General features: G+C 65.4%; 2 protein-coding genes across 5 annotated transcripts; one reads left to right on the top strand and one right to left on the bottom strand.

The window, feature by feature from the left end:
- Window positions 1-1,852: 1,852 nt before the first annotated feature.
- Window positions 1,853-14,991, top strand: TECR (trans-2,3-enoyl-CoA reductase). Of its 4 annotated transcripts, XM_054002313.1 has the most exons (14): window positions 1,853-1,932; window positions 2,979-3,029; window positions 3,702-3,753; window positions 4,749-4,793; window positions 5,971-6,074; window positions 6,872-6,987; window positions 7,971-8,076; window positions 8,807-8,879; window positions 10,213-10,256; window positions 10,912-10,969; window positions 12,640-12,728; window positions 13,188-13,233; window positions 14,032-14,295; window positions 14,346-14,991. In XM_054002313.1, exons 1-13 carry the CDS (start codon window positions 1,918-1,920, stop codon window positions 14,157-14,159), a joined length of 927 nt encoding a protein of 308 aa, XP_053858288.1. In that variant the 5' UTR covers window positions 1,853-1,917; the 3' UTR covers window positions 14,160-14,295; window positions 14,346-14,991. The 4 variants fall into 4 exon arrangements, with proteins under 4 accessions (XP_053858288.1, XP_053858285.1, XP_053858284.1 ...); XM_054002310.1 differs by lacking the exon at window positions 1,853-1,932 and having other exon boundaries at window positions 2,844-3,029; window positions 14,397-14,991; XM_054002309.1 differs by lacking the exon at window positions 1,853-1,932 and having other exon boundaries at window positions 2,844-3,029.
- A 138-nt stretch (window positions 14,992-15,129) lies between these two features.
- Window positions 15,130-17,960, bottom strand: NDUFB7 (NADH:ubiquinone oxidoreductase subunit B7). Its single transcript, XM_054002345.1, has 3 exons — window positions 17,777-17,960; window positions 16,990-17,158; window positions 15,130-15,471 (listed from the first exon to the last, which is right to left on the bottom strand). Exons 1-3 carry the CDS (start codon window positions 17,886-17,888, stop codon window positions 15,369-15,371), a joined length of 384 nt encoding a protein of 127 aa, XP_053858320.1. The 5' UTR covers window positions 17,889-17,960; the 3' UTR covers window positions 15,130-15,368.
- Window positions 17,961-19,090: the final 1,130 nt, after the last annotated feature.

The following is a 19,090-nucleotide window of genomic DNA, read 5'->3' as shown; positions in this document are numbered from 1 at the left end:
GGGATGGGAATGGGGATGGGAATGGGGATGGGAATGGGGATGGGAATGGGGAGGGAACGGGATGGGAACGGACATGGGACCGGGATGGGAATGGGGATGGGAATGGGGAGGGAATGGGAACAGGATGGGAATGGGGATGGGGATGGGGATGGGAACGGGGATGGGAATGGGGATGGGAACGGGATGGGAATGGGGATGGGAATGGGGATGGGAATGGGGAGGGAACGGGATGGGAACGGAGATGGGAACAGGATGGGAATGGGGATGGGAATGGGGAGGGAATGGGAATGGGAACGGGATGGGAATGGGGAGGGAACGGGATGGGAACGGGGAGGGAACGGGGAGGGAACGGGATGGGAAGGGGGAGGAAATGGGATGGGAATGGGATGGAAACTGGATGGGAACGGGATGGGAATGGGAACGAGGATGGTAATGGGGATGGGAATGGGGATGGGGATGGGAAAGGGATGGGAAAGGGATGGGAACAGGAATGGGAATGAGATGGGGATGGGAACGGGATGGAAATGGGATGGGAACGGGAATGGGAATGAGATGGGGATGGGAACGGGATGGAAATGGGAACGGGAATGGGGAGGGAACGGGATGGGAACGGGGATGGGAAGGGGGAGGGAACGGGGAGGGAACGGGAATGGGAATGGGAACGGGAATGGGAATGGGAATGGTGAGGGAACGGGATGGGAACGGGACAGACCGGGGCCGAAGGAGGAGCCCGAGGCTTGCCGGGCTGTCCCTGTCACCTCCCGTGACCGCTGACCCTGTCACTGCTCGGTGTCGCCACCGGGACACCACCGGAGCCTCTGCCCGCCCCCAGCCGTGCCCCCGGGCGTGTCCCCGGGCGTGTCCCCGGCTCAGGTGACACCGGGGGCAGGAGCCAGCAGGGGGACAGCACACCTGGGGAGCCTTGGGGACACGGGGGGACGTGGGGACACAGGACAGGGGGACACGGGACACGGGGACAGGGAGGACATGGGGACACAGGGAGGGACAGGCCCCTCCACGCCATTGTCCCCATGGGCCCGCAGTCAGTGTCCCAATGTCCCCTGTGTCCCAAAGTGTCCCCAGGCCCTGCCACATCCCCCTGGGCCCATGGGGTCCGACCTGCCCCACCCTGATCTGTGTCCCAGCGTGTCCCCACGGTGTCCCCACAGTGTCCCCACGGTGTCACCAGTGTCCCCAGGACCCTCCAGCCTGCCATGACCACTCCAGCTCCTCCAGCCCCCCCAGTCCCCTCGGACCCCCCAAACCCCAGAGCCCCCAGCCCCTGTGACCCCTCCCAGCCCCTGTGACCCCCCCCAGCCCCTGTGACCCCCCCCAGTCCCTGTGACCCCCCCAGTCCCTTTGACCCCTCCCAGCCCCTGTGACCCCTCCCAGCCCCTGTGACCCCCCCCAGCCCCTGTGACCCCTCCCAGTCCCTGTGACCCCCCCCAGTCCCTGTGACCCCCCCAGTCCCTTTGACCCCTCCCAGCCCCTGTGACCCCCCCCAGTCCCCATGGCCCCCCCAGACCCCCCCATGACCCCCCCGACCCGTTTAGACCCGCCCTCATGCGGTGTTTGCCCCTCCCACTTCCCACCGACCGCGAGCCCATTGGCCGAGCTGACCATCACTCCACCCACAGCCCCGCCCCCGCCGCGATCCCATTGGCTGCCCTGGCCGTCACTCCACGCCCCGCCCCCGCCTCCCATTGGCGGAGGCCCCCTCGGGCGTTCGCGTTGCCCTGGCAACCGGCGCGGCGGGAAGGGGCGAGCGCGCGGGCGGGGCCGCTGCGTGCTGATTGGCCGCGCCGAGGCACGCGAGCGCCGCCGATTGGCCGAGCCGCGGGCCCCGCCCCCCGCGGGCGTGAGGGGCGGGTCACGTGGGGGCGGCGGGGGCGGCGGGAGCGGCGGAGCGCAGCGGCCATGAAGCACTACGAGGTGAGGCGGCCGCGCTGCCCGCGGCCCGGGGCGGACACCGCCACCGGAGCGGCCCCGAGCGCCGGCGCCGCCGGCCCCGCGCGGCGCCATCGCGGCGACCTCGCGGAACCCGCGCGTTCCGCCCCGGGGCACCCGGGACGCGCTCTGCGCATGTGCGACGGGGGTCGCGCTGTGCGCATGCGCGTCAGGGCGAGCCTGCTAGGGTGGGGGTGGGGCTTGGGGCGTGGCCTGGGGAGGGGCGGGGCCGCTGTAAAAAGGGCGGGGGCTCATGAGGGGGCGGGGCTTGGGGTCTCGGGGCTCTCGGTGGTCCCGGAGGGTCCCGGGAGGTCCCGGAAGGTTCTGGAAGGTCCCGGAGGGTCCCGGGTGGGCCCCGCCGCCCCCGCGGTGGCAGCAGGGCCCTGAGGGGCCGCGGTGACCCCGGGACGGGCCCCGCTGTCACCCCCCGAGCGCCACTGGCGCTGTCACCGTCACCGTCACCGCGCCCGCGGTGGCTCCCCGGGCACGGCCCCGGTAGCCCACGGAGCCGTCACCTCCCCCCCGGGGGTGACAGAGCCCCATGGCAGTGTCCCCAGCCTGTGTCCCCTCCCCCGGGGGTGACGGAGCCCCGGCCCGCGGGGACAAACCCGTCCCGGTGTCCCCGCGTGGCGTCACCCCCCGCCGGTGGCAGTGGCCACATGGCCGCGGCCACTCTGTCCCCGCCTCGGGCCACCGGGGCTCGCGGGGACACGGCGGGGGGGTCCGGCCTCACCTCCTGTCCTGTCCCGTCCTGTCCCCGCCGGGTCACACTGTCCCTCTGGTCCCCAACCCTGGGCCACCCCCGGGCCACCACAGGGCCACCCCCGGGCCACCCCCAGGGCCACCACGGGGGGGCCGGGTTATATTTAGCGGCCGGCGGGGCCGATCGGGTTTCGGGCGGGCGCGGTGACATGGAGGTGGCAGTGGCACCCCGCGAGGGTGGCCCGGTGGCCGCGGGGCCCGTGCTGGGGCTGTGGCCGGCGGTGGCCCCCGGCAAGCGGCCCAAGAAATCCGCGGTGCTCTTCTTCGAGGTGGAGATCCTGGACGCCCGCACCAGGGACAAGCTCTGCTTCCTCGACAAGGTGTGGGGACACGGGGACAGGGGGACAGGGGGACATGGGGGGGACACGGGGGGACATGGGGGGACAGGGGGACATGGGGACAGCACAGGGGGACATGGGGGGACAGGGGAACAGGGGGGGACAGGGGGACATGGGGGGACAGGGGGACATGGGTGGACATAGGGGGACATGGGGACATTGGGGGACAGGAGGGGACATGGGGATGGGGGGACACAGGGACGGAGGGACATAGGGACACGGTGGCACATGGGGGGACATGGGGACATGGGGGGACATGGGGACAGCACGGGGGGACATGAGGGGATATGGGGGGACATGGGGACAAGGGGACATGGGGACAGTACACAGAGGGACACGGGGACAATGTGTGAGGGGACACGGGGACATGGGGCCAGTGCCATGGGGGGACACGGGGACAGTGTGCGAGGGGACACGGGGACAGCGCCATGGGGGGACATGGGGACAGTGTGCGAGGGGACACGGGGACACATGGGGACAGCACCATGAGGGGACACGGGGACAGTGTGTGAGGGGACACGGGGACACATGGGGACAGCGCCATGGGGGGACATGGGGACAGCGCCATGAGGGGACATGGGGACCGTGTGCGAGGGGACACGGGCTGGCCCTGGCGCTGTCCCCGTGTCCCCTGACCGCCCTCGCTGTCCCCAGGTGGAGCCTCAGGCCACGGTGGCCGACATCAAAAACCTGTTCAGCAAAAGCCGTGAGTGGGGACAGGGGACAGGGGACATGGGGACAGGGGACAGGGGACATGGGGACATGGGGACAGAGGACATGGGGACATGGGGACAGGGAACATGGGGACATGGGGACAGGGGACAGGGAGAGGGATGGGGACATGGGGACATGGGGACAGGGAGAGGGATGGGGACATGGGGACAGGGGACAGGGGACATGGGGACAGGGACAGGGAGAGGGATGGGGACATGGGGACCCTCAGTGTGGCTGGGACCTGTCACCGGGCCATGGGGACATGTCACCGGGCCACGGGGGTGTGTCACCGGGCCATGGGGACCTCCATCGTGGCCAAGGACTGTCACAGGGCCACCGCTGTCACCATTGTCATCAGAGACCCAGCACGGGGCCGCGTCACCTTGGCTGTCCCCTCTGTGGCCTTGTCCCCGCAGTGCCACCACCACTGTCCCTACAGTGCCACCACCGCTGTCCCTGCAGTGCCACCCTCCCTGTCCCTGCAGTGCCACCACCGCTGTCCCTGCAGTGCCACACTCCCTGTCCCCGCAGTGCCACTGTCCCTGTCCCCGCAGTGCCACCACCGCTGTCCCCTCTGTGGCTGTGTCCCTGCAGTGCCACCACCACTGTCCCCGCAGTGCCACCCTCCCTGTCCCTGCAGTGCCACCAGCGCTGTCCCTGCAGTGCCACTGTCCCTGTCCCCGCAGTGCCACTGTTGCTGTCCCCGCAGTGCCACCACCGCTGTCCCCTCTGTGGCTGTGTCCCTGCAGTGCCACCACCACTGTCCCCACAGTGCCACCCTCCCTGTCCCTGCAGTGCCACCAGTGCTGTCCCTGCAGTGCCACCCTCCCTGTCCCCGCAGTGCCACCAGTGCTGTCCCTGCAGTGCCACCACCGCTGTCCCCGCAGTGCCACCCTCCCTGTCCCCGCAGTGCCACCAGTGCTGTCCCTGCAGTGCCACCCTCCCTGTCCCTGCAGTGCCACCAGCGCTGTCCCCTCTGTCCCACAGATCCCCAGTGGTACCCGGCGAGGCAGTCCCTGCGCCTGGACCCCAGTGAGTGCCACCGCCGTGTCCCCAGGTGTCCCCGGGGATGTCCCCAAGTGTCCCCAGGTGTCCCCGGGGATGTCCCCAAGTGTCCCCAGAGATGTCCCAAGGGATGTCCCCAGGTGTCCTTCAGCTGTCCCCAGTGTGTCCCCAGGTGTGCCCAGGTATCCCTCATGAATGTCCCCAGCTATGTCAGGTGTCCCAGGTGCCCTCCCAGATATCCCCAGGTGTGCCAGGTGTGTCCCAGGTGTGCCAGGTATGTCCCCAAGGTGTCCCCAAGATATGTCCCCAGGTGTCCCCAGGGATGTCCCCAGGTGTCCCCGGGGATGTCCCCAGGTGTTCCCAAGGATATCCCAGGTGTCCCCAGGTGTGCCAGGTGTGTCCCAGGTGCCCCCAGGGATGTCCCAGGTGTCCCCAGGGATGTCCCCAGGTGTTCCCAAGGATGTCCCAGGTGTCCCCAAGGTGTCCCAAGGTGTGCCAGCTGTGTCCCCAGGGATGTCCCAGGTGTCCCTCAGGGATGTCCCCAGCTGTGTTGGGTGCCCCAGGTGTGCCAGGTGTCCCCAGGGATGTCCCAAAGGATGCCCTAGGTGTCCCTAGGTACCCCCCAGGTGTGTCCCATGATGTCTACCAGGTGTGCCCCAGGTATGCCCAAGAGTGTGCCAGGTGTGAGAGCTGTGTACCAGGTATGCCCAGGAGTGTGCCAGCTGTGTGCCGAGGTACCCCCCCAGATGTGTGCCAGGTGTATGCCTGGTGTGCCAGGTGTTCCCAGGTGTTCCCAGGTGTGCCAGGTGATCCCAGGTGTGACAGGTGTGCCAGGTGTATCCCAAGGTGTGTGCCAGGTGTGTCCCAAGGTGTGTGCCAGGTGTTCCCAGGTGTGCCCAGGTGTGCCAGGTGTGCCAGGTGTGTGCCTGGTGTGCCAGGTGTGCCAGGTGTTCCCAGGTGTTCCCAGGTGTGTGCCCAGGTGTGTGCCAGGTGTGTCCCAAGGTGTGTGCCAGGTGTTCCCAGGTGTGTGCCTGGTGTGCCAGGTGTGTGCCAGGTGTGTCCCAAGGTGTGTGCCAGGTGTTCCCAGGTGTGCCAGGTGTGCCAGGTGTGTGACAGGTGTGCCAGGTGTGTGCCAGGTGTGTCCCAAGGTGTGTGCCAGGTGTGTGCCCAGGTGTGCCAGGTGTGCCAGGTGTGCTGTCCGCAGAGGGGCGCTCGCTGAAGGACGAGGACGTGCTGCAGTCGCTGCCCGTGGGCACCACGGCCACGCTCTACTTCCGGGACCTGGGGGCGCAGATCAGCTGGGTCACGGTGAGGGCACCTGGGGCACCTGGGCCACCTGTGTGCCACCTGTGTGTCACCTGTGTGCCACCTGTGTGTCACCTGTGCCACCTGTGTGTCACCTGTGTGCCAGCTGTGTGTCACTTGTGCCACTTGTGTGTCAGCTGTGTGCCAGCTGTGTCACCTGTGTCATCCACTGTGTCACCTGTGTTATCTGTTACACCTGTGTCACCTGTGTGTCACCTGTATGCCATCTGTGTCACCTGTGTCATCCACTGTGCCACCTGTGTGTCACCTGTGCCACCTCTGTCACATCTGTGTGGCACCTGTGCCACCTGTATGTCACCTGTGTCACATTTGTGTCACCTGTGTCATCCACTGTGTCACCTGCGTTATCTGTTACACCTGTGTCACCTGTATGCCACCTGTGTGTCACCTGTGTCACCCCGGTGTCCCCGTGTCCGTCTGTCCCTCCCTGTCCCTCTGTCTCTGCTCCTGGGTGTCCCATGTCCCCGTGTTCCTCTGTCCCAGGCGTCCCAGGTGTCCCTGACTGTCCCCTCTCACCTGTCCCTCACCTGTCCCAGGTGTTCCTGACGGAGTACGCGGGCCCCCTGCTCATTTACCTGTCCCTCACCTGTCCCTCACCTGTCCCAGGTGTTCCTGACGGAGTACGCGGGCCCCCTGCTCATTTACCTGTCCCTCACCTGTCCCTCACCTGTCCCTCACCTGTCCCAGGTGTTCCTGACGGAGTACGCGGGCCCCCTGCTCATTTACCTGTCCCTCACCTGTCCCTCACCTGTCCCTCACCTGTCCCTCACCTGTCCCAGGTGTTCCTGACGGAGTACGCAGGCCCCCTGCTCATTTACCTGCTGTTCTATTTCCGGGTCCCGTTCCTCTACGGGCCCCGCTACGACTTCACGGCCAGCCGGCACCGCGTGGTCCAGTGAGACACGGGGACAACAGGGACACGGGGACATGGGGACACGGGGACATGGGGACACTGCGGGGACATCAGAGGGGACACGGGGACATGGGGACACTGGGGACATGGGGACACGGGGACATCAGAGGGGACATGGGGACATGGGGGGACATGGGGACATGGGGACACTGGGGACACGGAGACATCAGAGGGGACATGGGGACATGGGGACATCAGAGGGGACATGGGGACATGGGGGGACATGGGGACACTGTGGGGACATGGGGACATCAGGAGACACTGCGAGGACACTGGGGACATTGGGGGGGGACACTGGGGACATCAGAGGGGACACTGGGATTACTGGGGACACTGTGGACATTGGAGACATCAGGGGGATTGGGGATGTTGGGGACACTGGGGACACTGCAGGGACCCAGGGAACGCTGGGGACATCAGGGGGGACACTGGGGACATTGGGGACATCAGGGCACACTGGGGACACTTCAGGGAAATGGAGGGGACATCAGGGGGATTGGGGACCCTGGGGACACTCGGGACAATGGGGACACTGGTGACATCATGGGGATTTGGGACATTGGGGACATTGGGGACATGGGGGACATCAGGGACATTGGGGACATGGGGGACATCAGGGGGATTGGGGACACCGAAGAGACACTGGGGGGACACTGGGGATACTGGGGACATTGGGGATGTTGGGGACATTGGGAACAGTGGGAACACTGGTGACCCTGGGGGGACACTGGGGACATGGGACACAGGAGACATTGGGGACATTGTGAGCACTGGGGGGACATGCGGGGACAATGGGGACTTTGGGGACACTGGGGACATTGGGGATGTTGGGGACACCGGGGGGCTGCAGGGGACATCGGGGGTTTGCAGGGCACATCAGGGTGACACCGGCCAGGTGATGAGGACGGGGGGGGGAGGAGATGTCCCCAGGTGTGTCCCCAATGTCCCCGTGTCCCCTGTCCCAGCCTGGCGTGCTGCTGTCACTCGTTCCACTACGTCAAGCGGCTGCTGGAGACGCTCTTCGTGCACCGCTTCTCGCACGGCACCATGCCCCTGCGCAACATCTTCAAGGTGACACTGCCACCTGAGTGCCACCTGTGCCACCACCCTGTCACCTGTGCCACCACCCTGTCACCTCTGCACTGCCCCAGTGCCCCAGGCACTGCCCTGTCCCCTCCCCTTCTCGCACGCGCAACATCTTCAAGGTGACACTGCCACCTGAGTGCCACCTGTGCCACCTGTGCCACCACCCTGTCACCTCTGCACTGCCCCAGTGCCCCAGGCACCACCCTGTCCCCTCCCTGTCCCCTCCCCTTCTCGCACGGCACCATGCCCCTGCGCAACATCTTCAAGGTGACACTGCCACCTGTGCCACCTGTCACCTGTGCCACCTGTATGTCACCTCTGTCACCCCCCCAGCAGCGCCCTGGCACTGCCCTGGCATCGGTGTCACTGCCCTGTCCCCACCCTGTCCCTGTCCCCACCAGTTCTGCTGTGGCACCGACCCTGTGCCACGTCTCTGAGGTGTCACTGTCACCTGGGTCACCTCCCTGTCTCCCCTGTGTCACCTCTGCCACCCCCTGTCCCCACAGTTCCCGCCCAGCACCGCCCCTGTGTGACACTGTCCAGGTGTCACTGTCACCTGGGTCACCTGCCCGTCCTCCTGAGGTCCCCCCCGTTCTCGCTGTGTCCCCTCCGTGTCCCCTCCGTGGCAGCACCCGCACACCTGGCTGTCCCCAGGTGTCCCCTGCCTGCCACTGCCGCGTCCCCAACGTGTCCCCAATGTCCCCAATGTCCCCAGAACTGCACCTACTACTGGGGCTTCGCTGCCTGGATGGCGTACTACATCAACCACCCGCTGTACACCCCGCCAGGTGAGTGTCACCTGTCCCTGTCACTGTCACTGTCACTGTCATTGTCCCTGTCACTGTCACTGTCCCTGTCACTGTCACTGTCACTGTCACTGTCCCCACTACATCAACCACCCGCTGTACACCCCGCCAGGTGAGTGTCACCTGTCCCTGTCACTGTCACTGTCATTGTCCCTGTCACTGTCACTGTCCCTGTCACTGTCACTGTCACTGTCACTGTCCCCACTACATCAACCACCCGCTGTACACCCCGCCAGGTGAGTGTCACCTGTCCCTGTCACTGTCACTGTCACTGTCACTGTCCCCACTACATCAACCACCCGCTGTACACCCCGCCAGGTGAGTGTCACCTGTCACTGTCACCTGTCCCTGTCACTGTCCCTGTCACTGTCATTGTCACTGTCACCTGTCCCTGTCCCTGTCACCTGTCCCTGTCACTGTCACTGTCATTGTCACTGTCACTGTCACCTGTCACTGTCACTGTCCCCACTACATCAACCACCCGCTGTACACCCCGCCAGGTGAGTGTCACCTGTCCCTGTCACCTGTCCCTGTCACTGTCATTGTCACTGTCACTGTCACCTGTCACTGTCACTGTCCCCACTACATCAACCACCCGCTGTACACCCTGACAGGTGTCACCTGTCCCTGTCACCTGTCACTGTCATTGTCACTGTCACTGTCCCTGTCACTGTCCCTGTCCCTGTCACTGTCCCCACTACATCAACCACCCGCTGTACACCCCGACAGGTGAGTGTCACCTGTCCCTGTCACCTGTTCCTGTCATTGTCACCTGTCACCTATTCCTGTCATTGTCACCCCTCACTGTCACTGTCACCTGTCTCCTCTTCCTGTCCCTGTCCCCTGTGTGTCCCCTTGTCCCCCTGTGCCTCCAGGGGACACACGGGGCTGTCCCTGTCCCTGTCACCTCCGTGTCCCCCCCTGCAGGGGACACTGCGGGTGTCCCTCTCCCTGTGTCCCCATGATGTCCCTTTGTCCCCTGTCCCTGTGTCCCTGTCCCCTGTCCCCATTCCTGTCCCCATCCCTGTCTCTTCCCTGTCCCTGTCCCTGCTGTCCCTGTTCCTGTCCCCTCTGTCCCCTCTGTCCCTGTCTCTGTCCCTGTGTCTGTCCCTGTCTCTGTCTCTGTCCCTGTCCCTGTCCCTGTCCCTGCTGTCCCTGTCCCTGCTGTCCCTGTCCCCTCTGTCCCTGTCCCTGTCCCCTCTGTCCCTGTCCCTGTCTCTGTCCCTGTCCCCTCTGTCCCTGTCCCTGTCCCTGTCTCTGTCCCTGTCCCTGTCCCTGTCCCTGTCCCTGTCCCTGACCCGCCGTGTCCCCGCAGCGTACGGTGACGAGCAGGTGAAGCTGGCGCTGGCCGTGTTCCTGGTGGGTGCCCGACGGGGACACGGGGGGACACGGGGGGGGTGGGATGGGAGGTTTGGGGGGGCCATGGGGGCTTTGGGGGAGGGGGTTTGGGAGGTCATAGGGGGTTTGGGGTAGCTGGGATGCAGGGTTTGGGGGGGTCATGGGGGGGTTTGGGGGGGCCTGGGATGGGGGGCTTGGGAAGGTTTGGGGGGGCCATGGGGGATTTGGGGGGGTCATGGGGGGGGTTTGGGGGGGCCTGGGATGGGGGGCTTGGGAGGGTTTGGGGGGGCCATGGGGGATTTGGGGGGGTCTCAGTGGGGGTGGGGGGGTCGTGGGGGCCTGGGGGGTTTGGGAGGGCTGGGATGGGGGGGTTGGGGTATTTGGGAGGGTTTGGGGCAGCCATGGAGAGTTTGGGGGGGTCCCAGTGAGGGATGGGGGGGCCGGGGGGGTCTCAGGGCGTTTGAGGAGTTTTGGGGGGCCATGGGGGGTTTGGGGGGTGTTTGAGGGGATCCCAGTGGAGGCTGGGGGGGTTTGGGGGGGTTTGAGGAGGTTTTGGGGGTCCCATTGGGGATTTGTGAGGTTTGGGGGGGGGGGTTGGGGGTCCCAGTGGGACCAAGGGACACTGGGGGGTCCCGGGGGTCCCTGGGGGGGTCCCCTGTGACCCCTCCCCCCCCAGTTCTGCCAGCTCGGGAACTTCTCCATCCACGTGGCCCTGAGGAACCTGCGGCCCGCGGGTGAGGGGACAGCGCTGGGGACACTGGGGACATGGGGACAGTGCTGGGGACATGGGGACACTGGGGACATGGGGACAGCACTGGGGACATGGGGACATGGGGACACTGGGGACATGGGGACACTGGGGACATGGGGACAGCACTGGGGACATGGGGACACTGGGGACATGGGGACATGGGGACACTGGGGACATGGGGACAGTGCTGGGGACATGGGGACAGGGGGACACTGGGGACATGGGGACAGTGCTGGGGACACTGGGGATAGTGGGGACACTGGGGACAGCAGTGGGGACACTGGGGACAGCGCTGGGGACATTGAGGACGGGGTGACAGCACTGGGGACACTGGGGACAGCAGTGGGGACACTGGGGACAGCACTGGGGACATTGGGGACACTGGGGACAGCAGTGGGGACATTGGGGGGTTGGGGACATCACGGACATTGAGGAGACATTGGGACATTGAGGGGACATTAAGGACATTGGGGAACATCAAGGACACTGGGGACATCAGGGACACTGGGGACACTGGGGGACATCAGGGCCATTGAGGGGACATTGAGGGGACACATTTTGATGGTGCAGAGGCCACGAGGACACGTGGGAGCAGCCGGGGGCTGGCAGGGGCACGGTGGGGACAGGAGGGGACAGGAGGGTGGCACCTGTCCGGGGGGGTGGCCTGGGGGGTGACACGTGTCCTGAGGGTGTCACCGGTGTGTGACCCGTGTCCCACGGATGTCACTGATGTGTCCCCGTGCCCAGGGGTGTCACCGGTGTGTCACCTGTGTCACCGGTGTCCCCCCGTGTGTCCCCCCCTGTGTCCCCATGTGTCCCTGGTGTCCCCGTGTGTCCCCGTGTCCCCGTGTGTCACTGTGTGTCACCGTGTCCCCCCAATGTCCCCCCCTGTGTCCCCATGTGTCACCGTGTGTCCCTGTGTGTCCCCATGTCCCCATGTGTCACTGTGTGTCACCGTGTCCCCCCAGTGTCCCCGTGTGTCCCCATGTCCCCGTGTGTCACTGTGTGTCACCGTGTCCCCCCGGTGTCCCCGTGTCCCCCCGGTGTCCCCGTGTGTCACCATGTCCCCGTGTGTCCCCGTGTGTCCCCATATCCCCCCGTGTGTCCCCGGTGTCCCCCCGGTGTCCCCCCTGTCCCCATGTGTCCCCGTGTGTCACCGTGTCCCCCCCGGTGTCCCCGTGTGTCCCCCCGTGTGTCCCCGTGTGTCACCGTGTCCCCCCGGTGTCCCCGTGTGTCCCCCCGTGTGTCCCCGTGTGTCCCCGTGTGTCACCGTGTGTCCCTGTGTGTCCCAATGTCCCTGTGTGTCCCCGTGTGTCACCGTGTGTCCCCGTGTGTCACCGTGTCCCCCCGGTGTCCCCATGTGTCCCCCCATGTCCCCGTGTGTCCCTGTGTGTCCCCGTGTGTCACCGTGTCCCCCGTGTGTCCCCCATGTCCCCGTGTGTCCCCGTGTGTCACCGTGTCCCCCCCGGTGTCCCCGTGTGTCCCCCATGTCCCCGTGTGTCCCTGTGTGTCCCCGTGTGTCCCCGTGTGTCACCGTGTCCCCCGTGTGTCCCCCATGTCCCCGTGTGTCCCCGTGTGTCCCCCATGTCCCCGTGTCCCCCCCCATGTCCCCGTGTGTCCCTGTGTGTCACCGTGTCCCCGGTGTCCCCGCAGGCTCCAAGGCCCGGAAGATCCCGTACCCCACCCGGAACCCGTTCACGTGGCTCTTCCTGCTCGTGTCCTGCCCCAACTACACCTACGAGGTCACCTGGGGACACCTGGGGACACCTGGGGGGACACCTGGGGGGAAAACAGCCCTGGGGACACCTGGGGACACCTGGGGACAGCCCTGGTAGGGTGTAACAGCCCTGGGGACAGCCTGGGGACAGCCCTGGGGACAGCCCTGGGGACAGCGAGGGACAGCCTGGGGGGGACACCCGGTTGGGGCATGGCCCTGGGGACACCTGGGGGGTGTGACAGCCCTGGGGACACCGGGGGGGGTGTGACAGCCCTGGGGACACCGGGAGCAGGGGGGGCACCCTTGGGGGGAGAGGGGACAGGAGGGGACAGGAGGGGACGTCACTGTGCTGGGGGTGTCACCACAGTGGAGGATGGTGACACCCCCATGGGTGACACCACCCATTGGTGACACCCCAAAAGAGACACACCCCTATGGGTGACACCCCAAAAGTGACACCCCCACCCCCGTTTGTCCCCCCCAGGTCGGCTCCTGGATCGGTTTCACCATCATGACCCAGTGCTTGCCCGGTGAGGGGACACGAGGGGACACGGGAGGGGGGTGGCACCCTGGACACCCTGGCTCTGTGTCCCCTGTGCCACCCTGGGGTCCCTGTGTCACCCTGGGGTCCTCGTGTCCCCTGTGCCACCCTGGGGTCCCCATGTCCCCTCTCTCTGTGTCCCCTGTGCCACCCTGGGGTCCCCGTGTCCCTTCTCTGTGTCCCCTGTGCCACCATCCCCCCGGGCCCCGTGTCCCTCCTGTCCCCTCCTGTCCCCTGTGTCCCCGTGTCCCCTGTGCCCCTCCAGGCTCTCGTGTCCCCTCCACGTCCCTCGTGCCACCCCTGCTGGGGACGCCAGCCCTTGGTGTCCCCGTGTCCCCTCTGGGGGATCTGGGGGGATTTAGGGGGGATTTTTGGGGATTCAGGTGGATTTGGGCAGATTTGAGGGGATGTGTGGTGGATTTTGGGGGGATTTAGGGGTGATTGGGTAGATTTGGGGGGATTTGGGGTGGATTTGGGGGTAATTGGGTGGATTTTGGGGGGATGTGGGGTGGCTTAGGTGGATTCAGGGGGGATTTGGGGTGGATTTGTGTTGGATTTAGGGGCAATTTTGGATGGATTTCGGGGGGATTTTTGGGAATTTGGGTGGATTTTGAGGGGATTTGGGGGTGATTTTGGGGGGATTTCGGGTGGTTTAGGTGGATTAGGGGTGATTTGGGGTGGATTTTAGGGGGATTTGTGGTGTCCCCGCGGTGCCAGCCGTGTCCCCGTGTCCCCCGCGGTGCCAGCGCTGTCCCGCGGTGCCAGCCGTGTCCCCGTGTCCCCGCAGTGGCGCTGTTCTCGCTGGTGGGCTTTGTGCAGATGGCGATCTGGGCTCAGGGCAAGCACCGCAGTTACCTGCGCGAGTTCCGGGACTACCCCCCGCTGCGCTCGCCCATCGTCCCCTTCCTGCTGTGACACCGTGGGGACATCCCTGGGGACATTCCCCAGTGTCCCCTTCCTGCTGTGACACCGCGGGGACATCCCTGGGGACAGCCCCAGTGTCCCCTTCCTGCTGTGACACCGCGGGGACATCCCTGGGGACAGCCCCAGTGTCCCCTTCCTCTGTGACACTGCGGGGACATCCCTGGGGACAGCCCCCAGTGTCCCCTTCCTGCTGTGACACCGTGGGGACATCCCTGGGGACAGCCCCAGTGTCCCCTTCCTGCTGTGACACTGCAGGGACATCCCTGGGGACGTCCCTGGGGACATCCCCCAGTGTCCCCTTCCTGCTGTGACACCATGGGGACACCGCAGGGACATTCCTCATTGTCCCCTTCCTGCTGTGACACCCTGTCCCCCACTCTCCCCTCCCTGCTGACACATCCTGGGGACACCTTGGGGACACGGTGATGTGTCCCTGCCAGTCCTGCCCTGAGCCTTGTCACCCACTGTGTCCCAGCCCTGGTGTCCCCTCCCCAGTGGCAGTGTCACCTCCCCAGTGCCACCCCCACTGTCCCCTCCACAGTGGCAGTGTCCCATCCGTGGTGACAGTGTCACCTCCAGGGTGGCAGTGTCCCTCCTCTGGTGGCAGTGTCACCTCCAGGGTGGCAGTGTCCCTTCTCTGGGGGCAGTGTCACCTTCAGGGTGCCATCCCCAGTGTCCCCTCCGTGGTGGCAGTGTCCCCAGCAGCGCTGGCCCAGTCACCCGCAGCCACCCCTGGTGACACCGCGGTGTCACCCCCGCGTGGCCCTGCCCAGTGCCACCCCCTCCCCCCATCCCCGCAGGTGACAATAAATGCCATCCCCCACCGTGTGTGGCCTGTCATTGTCCCCTCCCAGGGGACACCGGGGGGGTCACGGCCACCCGTGGGGACAATCCCGCTGTCCCCAGGCTGGGGGGGCGGTGGCTTCGCGATGTCCCCAAGAGCAGTGACGAGCCAGCGCGGTGTCACTTGACAGCTTTATTGCGCGGGGTGGCCTCGTGTCACCGTCACCACGGTGTCACTGGATGTCACCGTGGTGTACCCGGTGTCACTGCAGTGTCACTCGGTGTCACTCAGTGTTCCCAGGTGTCACTTGGTGTCACCGTGGTGTCCCGGGTGTTACTCGGTGTCACTGCGGTGTCAGCACGGTGTCACTTAGTGTTCCCGGGTGTCACTCGCTGTCCCCGTCGCTGTCCCCGGTGTCACTCGCTGTCCCCGTCGCTGTCCCCGCGCCGCCGTCGCAGCCGTTGCTGCCGCAGCCGCAGGCGCCGCTCGCGCTCAAACTCCTTCATGCGCATCACGTAGCTGGGGACGGCGGCACCGAGTGTCACCGAGTGTCACCATGTCACCACATGTCACTGTGTCACCACCATGTCACCAGGGTGTCACCATCATGTCACGGTGTGTTACCACGTGTCACTGTGTCACCACCCATGTCACCAGGTGTCACCACCATGTAACTGTGTGTCACCGTGTGTCACCACTTTGTCACCACGATGTCACCGTGTCACCACCATGTGTCACCATGTCACTGTGTCACCGTGTAACTGTGTGTCACCACGTCATCACCACGTCACCATGTGGCACTGTGTCACCGTGTGTCATGGTGTCACTGTGTCATCACCGTGTCACCACTGTGTCACTATGTGACCACATGTCACCGTGTGTGTCACTACCATGTCACCGTGTGTCACCATGTGTCACCATGTCACCACATGTCACTGTGTCACCGTGTCACTATGTCTCACCATGTGACCATGTGTCACTACTGTGTCATCATCATGTCACCATGTGTCACCCTGTCACTGTGTCACCACGTGGCACCGTGTCACCCTGTCACCGTGTCACCACGGCCACTGTGGGACCACAGGCGGGTGGGGGTGGCACTGCGGTGGCCCTGTGTCCCCAAGCCTATCCCACGTGCCCCATGTCCCCGTCACCCCCAGACACGTCCCTGCTGTCCCTGTGTCCCCGTGTCCTGCTCCTGGTGCTGGCACCCAGCCGTGTCCCCCCCACCATGTCCCCCAATGTCCCTGTCCCTTACCCCTGGTGCTGGCAGCTGTCCCAGCCATGTCCCCCAATGCCCCCCATGATGTCCCCCTGATGTCCCCATGTCCCTGTCCCTTACTCCTCATGCTGGCAGCTGTCCCGTGTCCCCCCCTATCCCCATGATGTTCCCACACTGTCCCCGTCCCTTACTCCTCATGCTGGCAGCTGTCCCAGCTGTGTCTCCCCACGCTGTCTCCGTGCCATCCCCAATGTCCCCAGGCTGTCCCCGGGTCCCCATGTCCTCAATGTCCCATGTCCCTGTGCTGTCCCCATATCCCCAATGTCCCCGTGTCCCCATGATGTCCCCATGTCCTTACTCCTCGTGCTGGCAGCTGTCCCAGGCGTGGCGCAGCGCGTGGCAGCCCCAGGGCACGGGGAAGTTGTGTCCCCCTGTGCTGTCCCCATGTCCCCAGGCTGTCCCCAGTGTCCCCATGTCCCCAATGTCCCCATGTCCCCATGTCCCCGTGCTGTCCCCATGTCCCCCCATGTCCCCATGATGTCCCCATGTCCTTACTCGTGGTGCTGGCAGCTGTCCCAGGCGTGGCGCAGCGTGTGGCAGCCCCACGGCACAGGGAAGTTGTGTCCCCCCGTGCTGTCCCCATGTCCCCAATGCCCCCCCATGTCCCCACACTGTCCCCATGTCCTTACTCCTCGTGCTGGCAGCTGTCCCAGGCGTGGCGCAGCGCGTGGCAGCCCCATGGCACGGGGAAGTTGTGTCCCCCCCGTGCTGTCCCCATGTCCCCCCATGTCCCCATGATGTCCCCATGTCCTTACTCCTCGTGCTGGCAGCTGTCCCAGGCGTGGCGCAGCGCGTGGCAGCCCCATGGCACGGGGAAGTTGTCGCGCTGGCAGCGCAGCAGCCGCAGCAGGTGGTGCCCGCAGAAATCCCGCTGCTCCAGCGGCACGCGGCCCTGCGCCAGCTGCGCCGCCGAGGCCACCATGGCTGTGACACAGGGACAGGGACACTCAGGGACACAGGGGACACAGGGAACACTCAGGGACACTCAGGGACAGAGGGGACAGTCAGGGACACTCAGGGACACTCAGGGACAGAGGGGACACGCGGCCCTGCGCCAGCTGCACCGCCGAGGCCACCATGGCTGTCACCAAAAGGGACACGGGGGACACTCAGGGACACGGGGGACACAGGGGACACTCGGGGACACTCGGGGACACTCAGCACCCACCCGGGCATGGGGACAAACAGCGCAGACAGGGTGTGACAGCGCGGGGACAGCGACACACGGGTGGCACCTGGGGACACGGGAGGGACACGGGGGGGACACGGGAGGGGACACGGGTGGCACCTGGGGACACGGGAGGGACACGGGAGGGACACGGGGGGGGACACGGGAGGGGACACGGGAGGGACACGGGAGGTGGCACCGGCAATCACAGGCGGGGGAGGGGGGGCGCGCCGGGAGGTCACCGGGGTCACGCGAGGGTGGGGACACCCAAAGCCACCGCGCCCCCCCCACCACCGTGTCCCCCCCCCCGCTGTCCCCGTGTCCCCTCCCGGTGTCCCCTCCCGGCGTCCCCCTCCCGGCGTCCCCGCACTGACAGCGCGGCTGGCGGAGCGGCATGCCCAGGTCGGCGGGGAAAGACGGCATGTGCAGCGGGTCGGGCTCGGCCTCGGCGTCCCACAGGTAGCGCCGGCCCAGGTGAGCGCCCATGGCGGCGGCACCGGGCCCGCGGCAGCACCGGCAGCGGGCCTGGCGCTAATGGCGGCGGCGGCGGAAGCGGAAACGCCGCTGGCGGAAACGGAAGTGGCGGGGCGGCAGAGGAGGTACGCGGCTGCGCGGCGCCCCCTGGCGGCGGGGAGGACCATCCCCGAGCTCCCCGAAAAAAACACAAAAAAATAATTAAAAAAAAAAACACCGCCCCCCAAAAAAAAAAAAACAAAAAAATCCCTCAGAACCCAACCCCCCCCAAAAAAAAGCCCCCATCAAAAAACCCAAAAAATCCCTAAAAAAAGCCCCAGAAACCAAAAACGAACAAGAAAGCACACCAAAAAAAACCCCAACCCCCCCAAAAAAAATCCAAAAAAACCCCTCAAAAAAACTTCACAAAAAAAAACCCCAAAAAACCAAAACCCTCCAAAACCCCCCCCAAAAACCCCCCAACCCCCCAAAAAAAACTCAAAACCCCCAAAAACGAACAAAAAAAACCCACCAAAAACCAAAAAACTCCAAAAAAACCCAAACCCCCCAAAAAAAACCCCTTAAAACAAACAAACAAAAAAACTAAAAATGCCCCCCAGAAAAAAAAAAAAAAACCCACAGAACAAACAAACAAACAAACAAACAAAACCCTAAAAGAACCCCAAAAGACCTCAAAAACCCCAAAAAATCCCAAACCCCCCCACACCCCAAATTCCCCAGAACCCCCCCCCCCGCCCACTTTGGGGGACACGGGGACAACGATGGCACCAGGGGGGACACAGGGTGATGGCACCAGGGGCACTGGGACAGCCCCAGCAGCGGCCACCGCAATGTCCCCAAGGCCACCACGATGTCCCCACGGGGGTGGCAGATGTCCCCACGGGGCTCCGAGGGACACGGGGACACGCTGGGGACACAAAGCCACCCCAAAATGTCCCCAGGCAAAGAAGAGATGAGGCCACGGGAGGGACAAAGACGGTTTATGGTGACACGAGTGTCCCCAAGGGCCACCGCGGGGACAGGGCCACAGGGGAGGGACACGGAGCAGCTCCAATATCCCCAAAGGCCACCACGGGGACACAAGAAAGGGACACGGAGCAGCTCCAATGTCCCCAAGGGCCACCGCGAGGACAGCAATGAGAGACACGGGGCAGCTCCAATGTCCCCAGGGGCCACCTTGGGGACACAAACGAGGGACACGGAGCAGCTCCGAT

Source organism: Vidua macroura, chromosome 39, assembly GCF_024509145.1.
Source record: "Vidua macroura isolate BioBank_ID:100142 chromosome 39, ASM2450914v1, whole genome shotgun sequence".
Classification (NCBI taxonomy): domain Eukaryota; kingdom Metazoa; phylum Chordata; class Aves; order Passeriformes; family Viduidae; genus Vidua; species Vidua macroura.
The sequence above is the reverse complement of the archived record's forward strand: the minus strand, read 5'-3'. Positions and strand labels throughout refer to the sequence as shown.

What these genes read in the sequence shown, in the direction of transcription:
- TECR (XM_054002310.1), top strand. Translation starts at nt 2,859, where the DNA reads ATGGAGGTGGCAGTGGCACCCCGCGAGGGTGGCCCGGTGGCCGCGGGG. An exon ending in CCCTGCGCAACATCTTCAAG is followed by an intron (nt 8,077 to 8,806) that starts GTGACACTGCCA and finishes CAATGTCCCCAG; the next exon opens with AACTGCACCTACTACTGGGG. An exon ending in GCCCCAACTACACCTACGAG is followed by an intron (nt 12,729 to 13,187) that starts GTCACCTGGGGA and finishes TGTCCCCCCCAG; the next exon opens with GTCGGCTCCTGGATCGGTTT.
- NDUFB7 (XM_054002345.1), bottom strand. Translation starts at nt 17,888, where the DNA reads ATGGGCGCTCACCTGGGCCGGCGCTACCTGTGGGACGCCGAGGCCGAG. An exon ending in GCCGCTCCGCCAGCCGCGCT is followed by an intron (nt 17,159 to 17,776) that starts GTCAGTGCGGGG and finishes CCTGTGTCACAG; the next exon opens with CCATGGTGGCCTCGGCGGCG. An exon ending in GACAGCTGCCAGCACGAGGA is followed by an intron (nt 15,472 to 16,989) that starts GTAAGGACATGG and finishes CGCCGTCCCCAG; the next exon opens with CTACGTGATGCGCATGAAGG.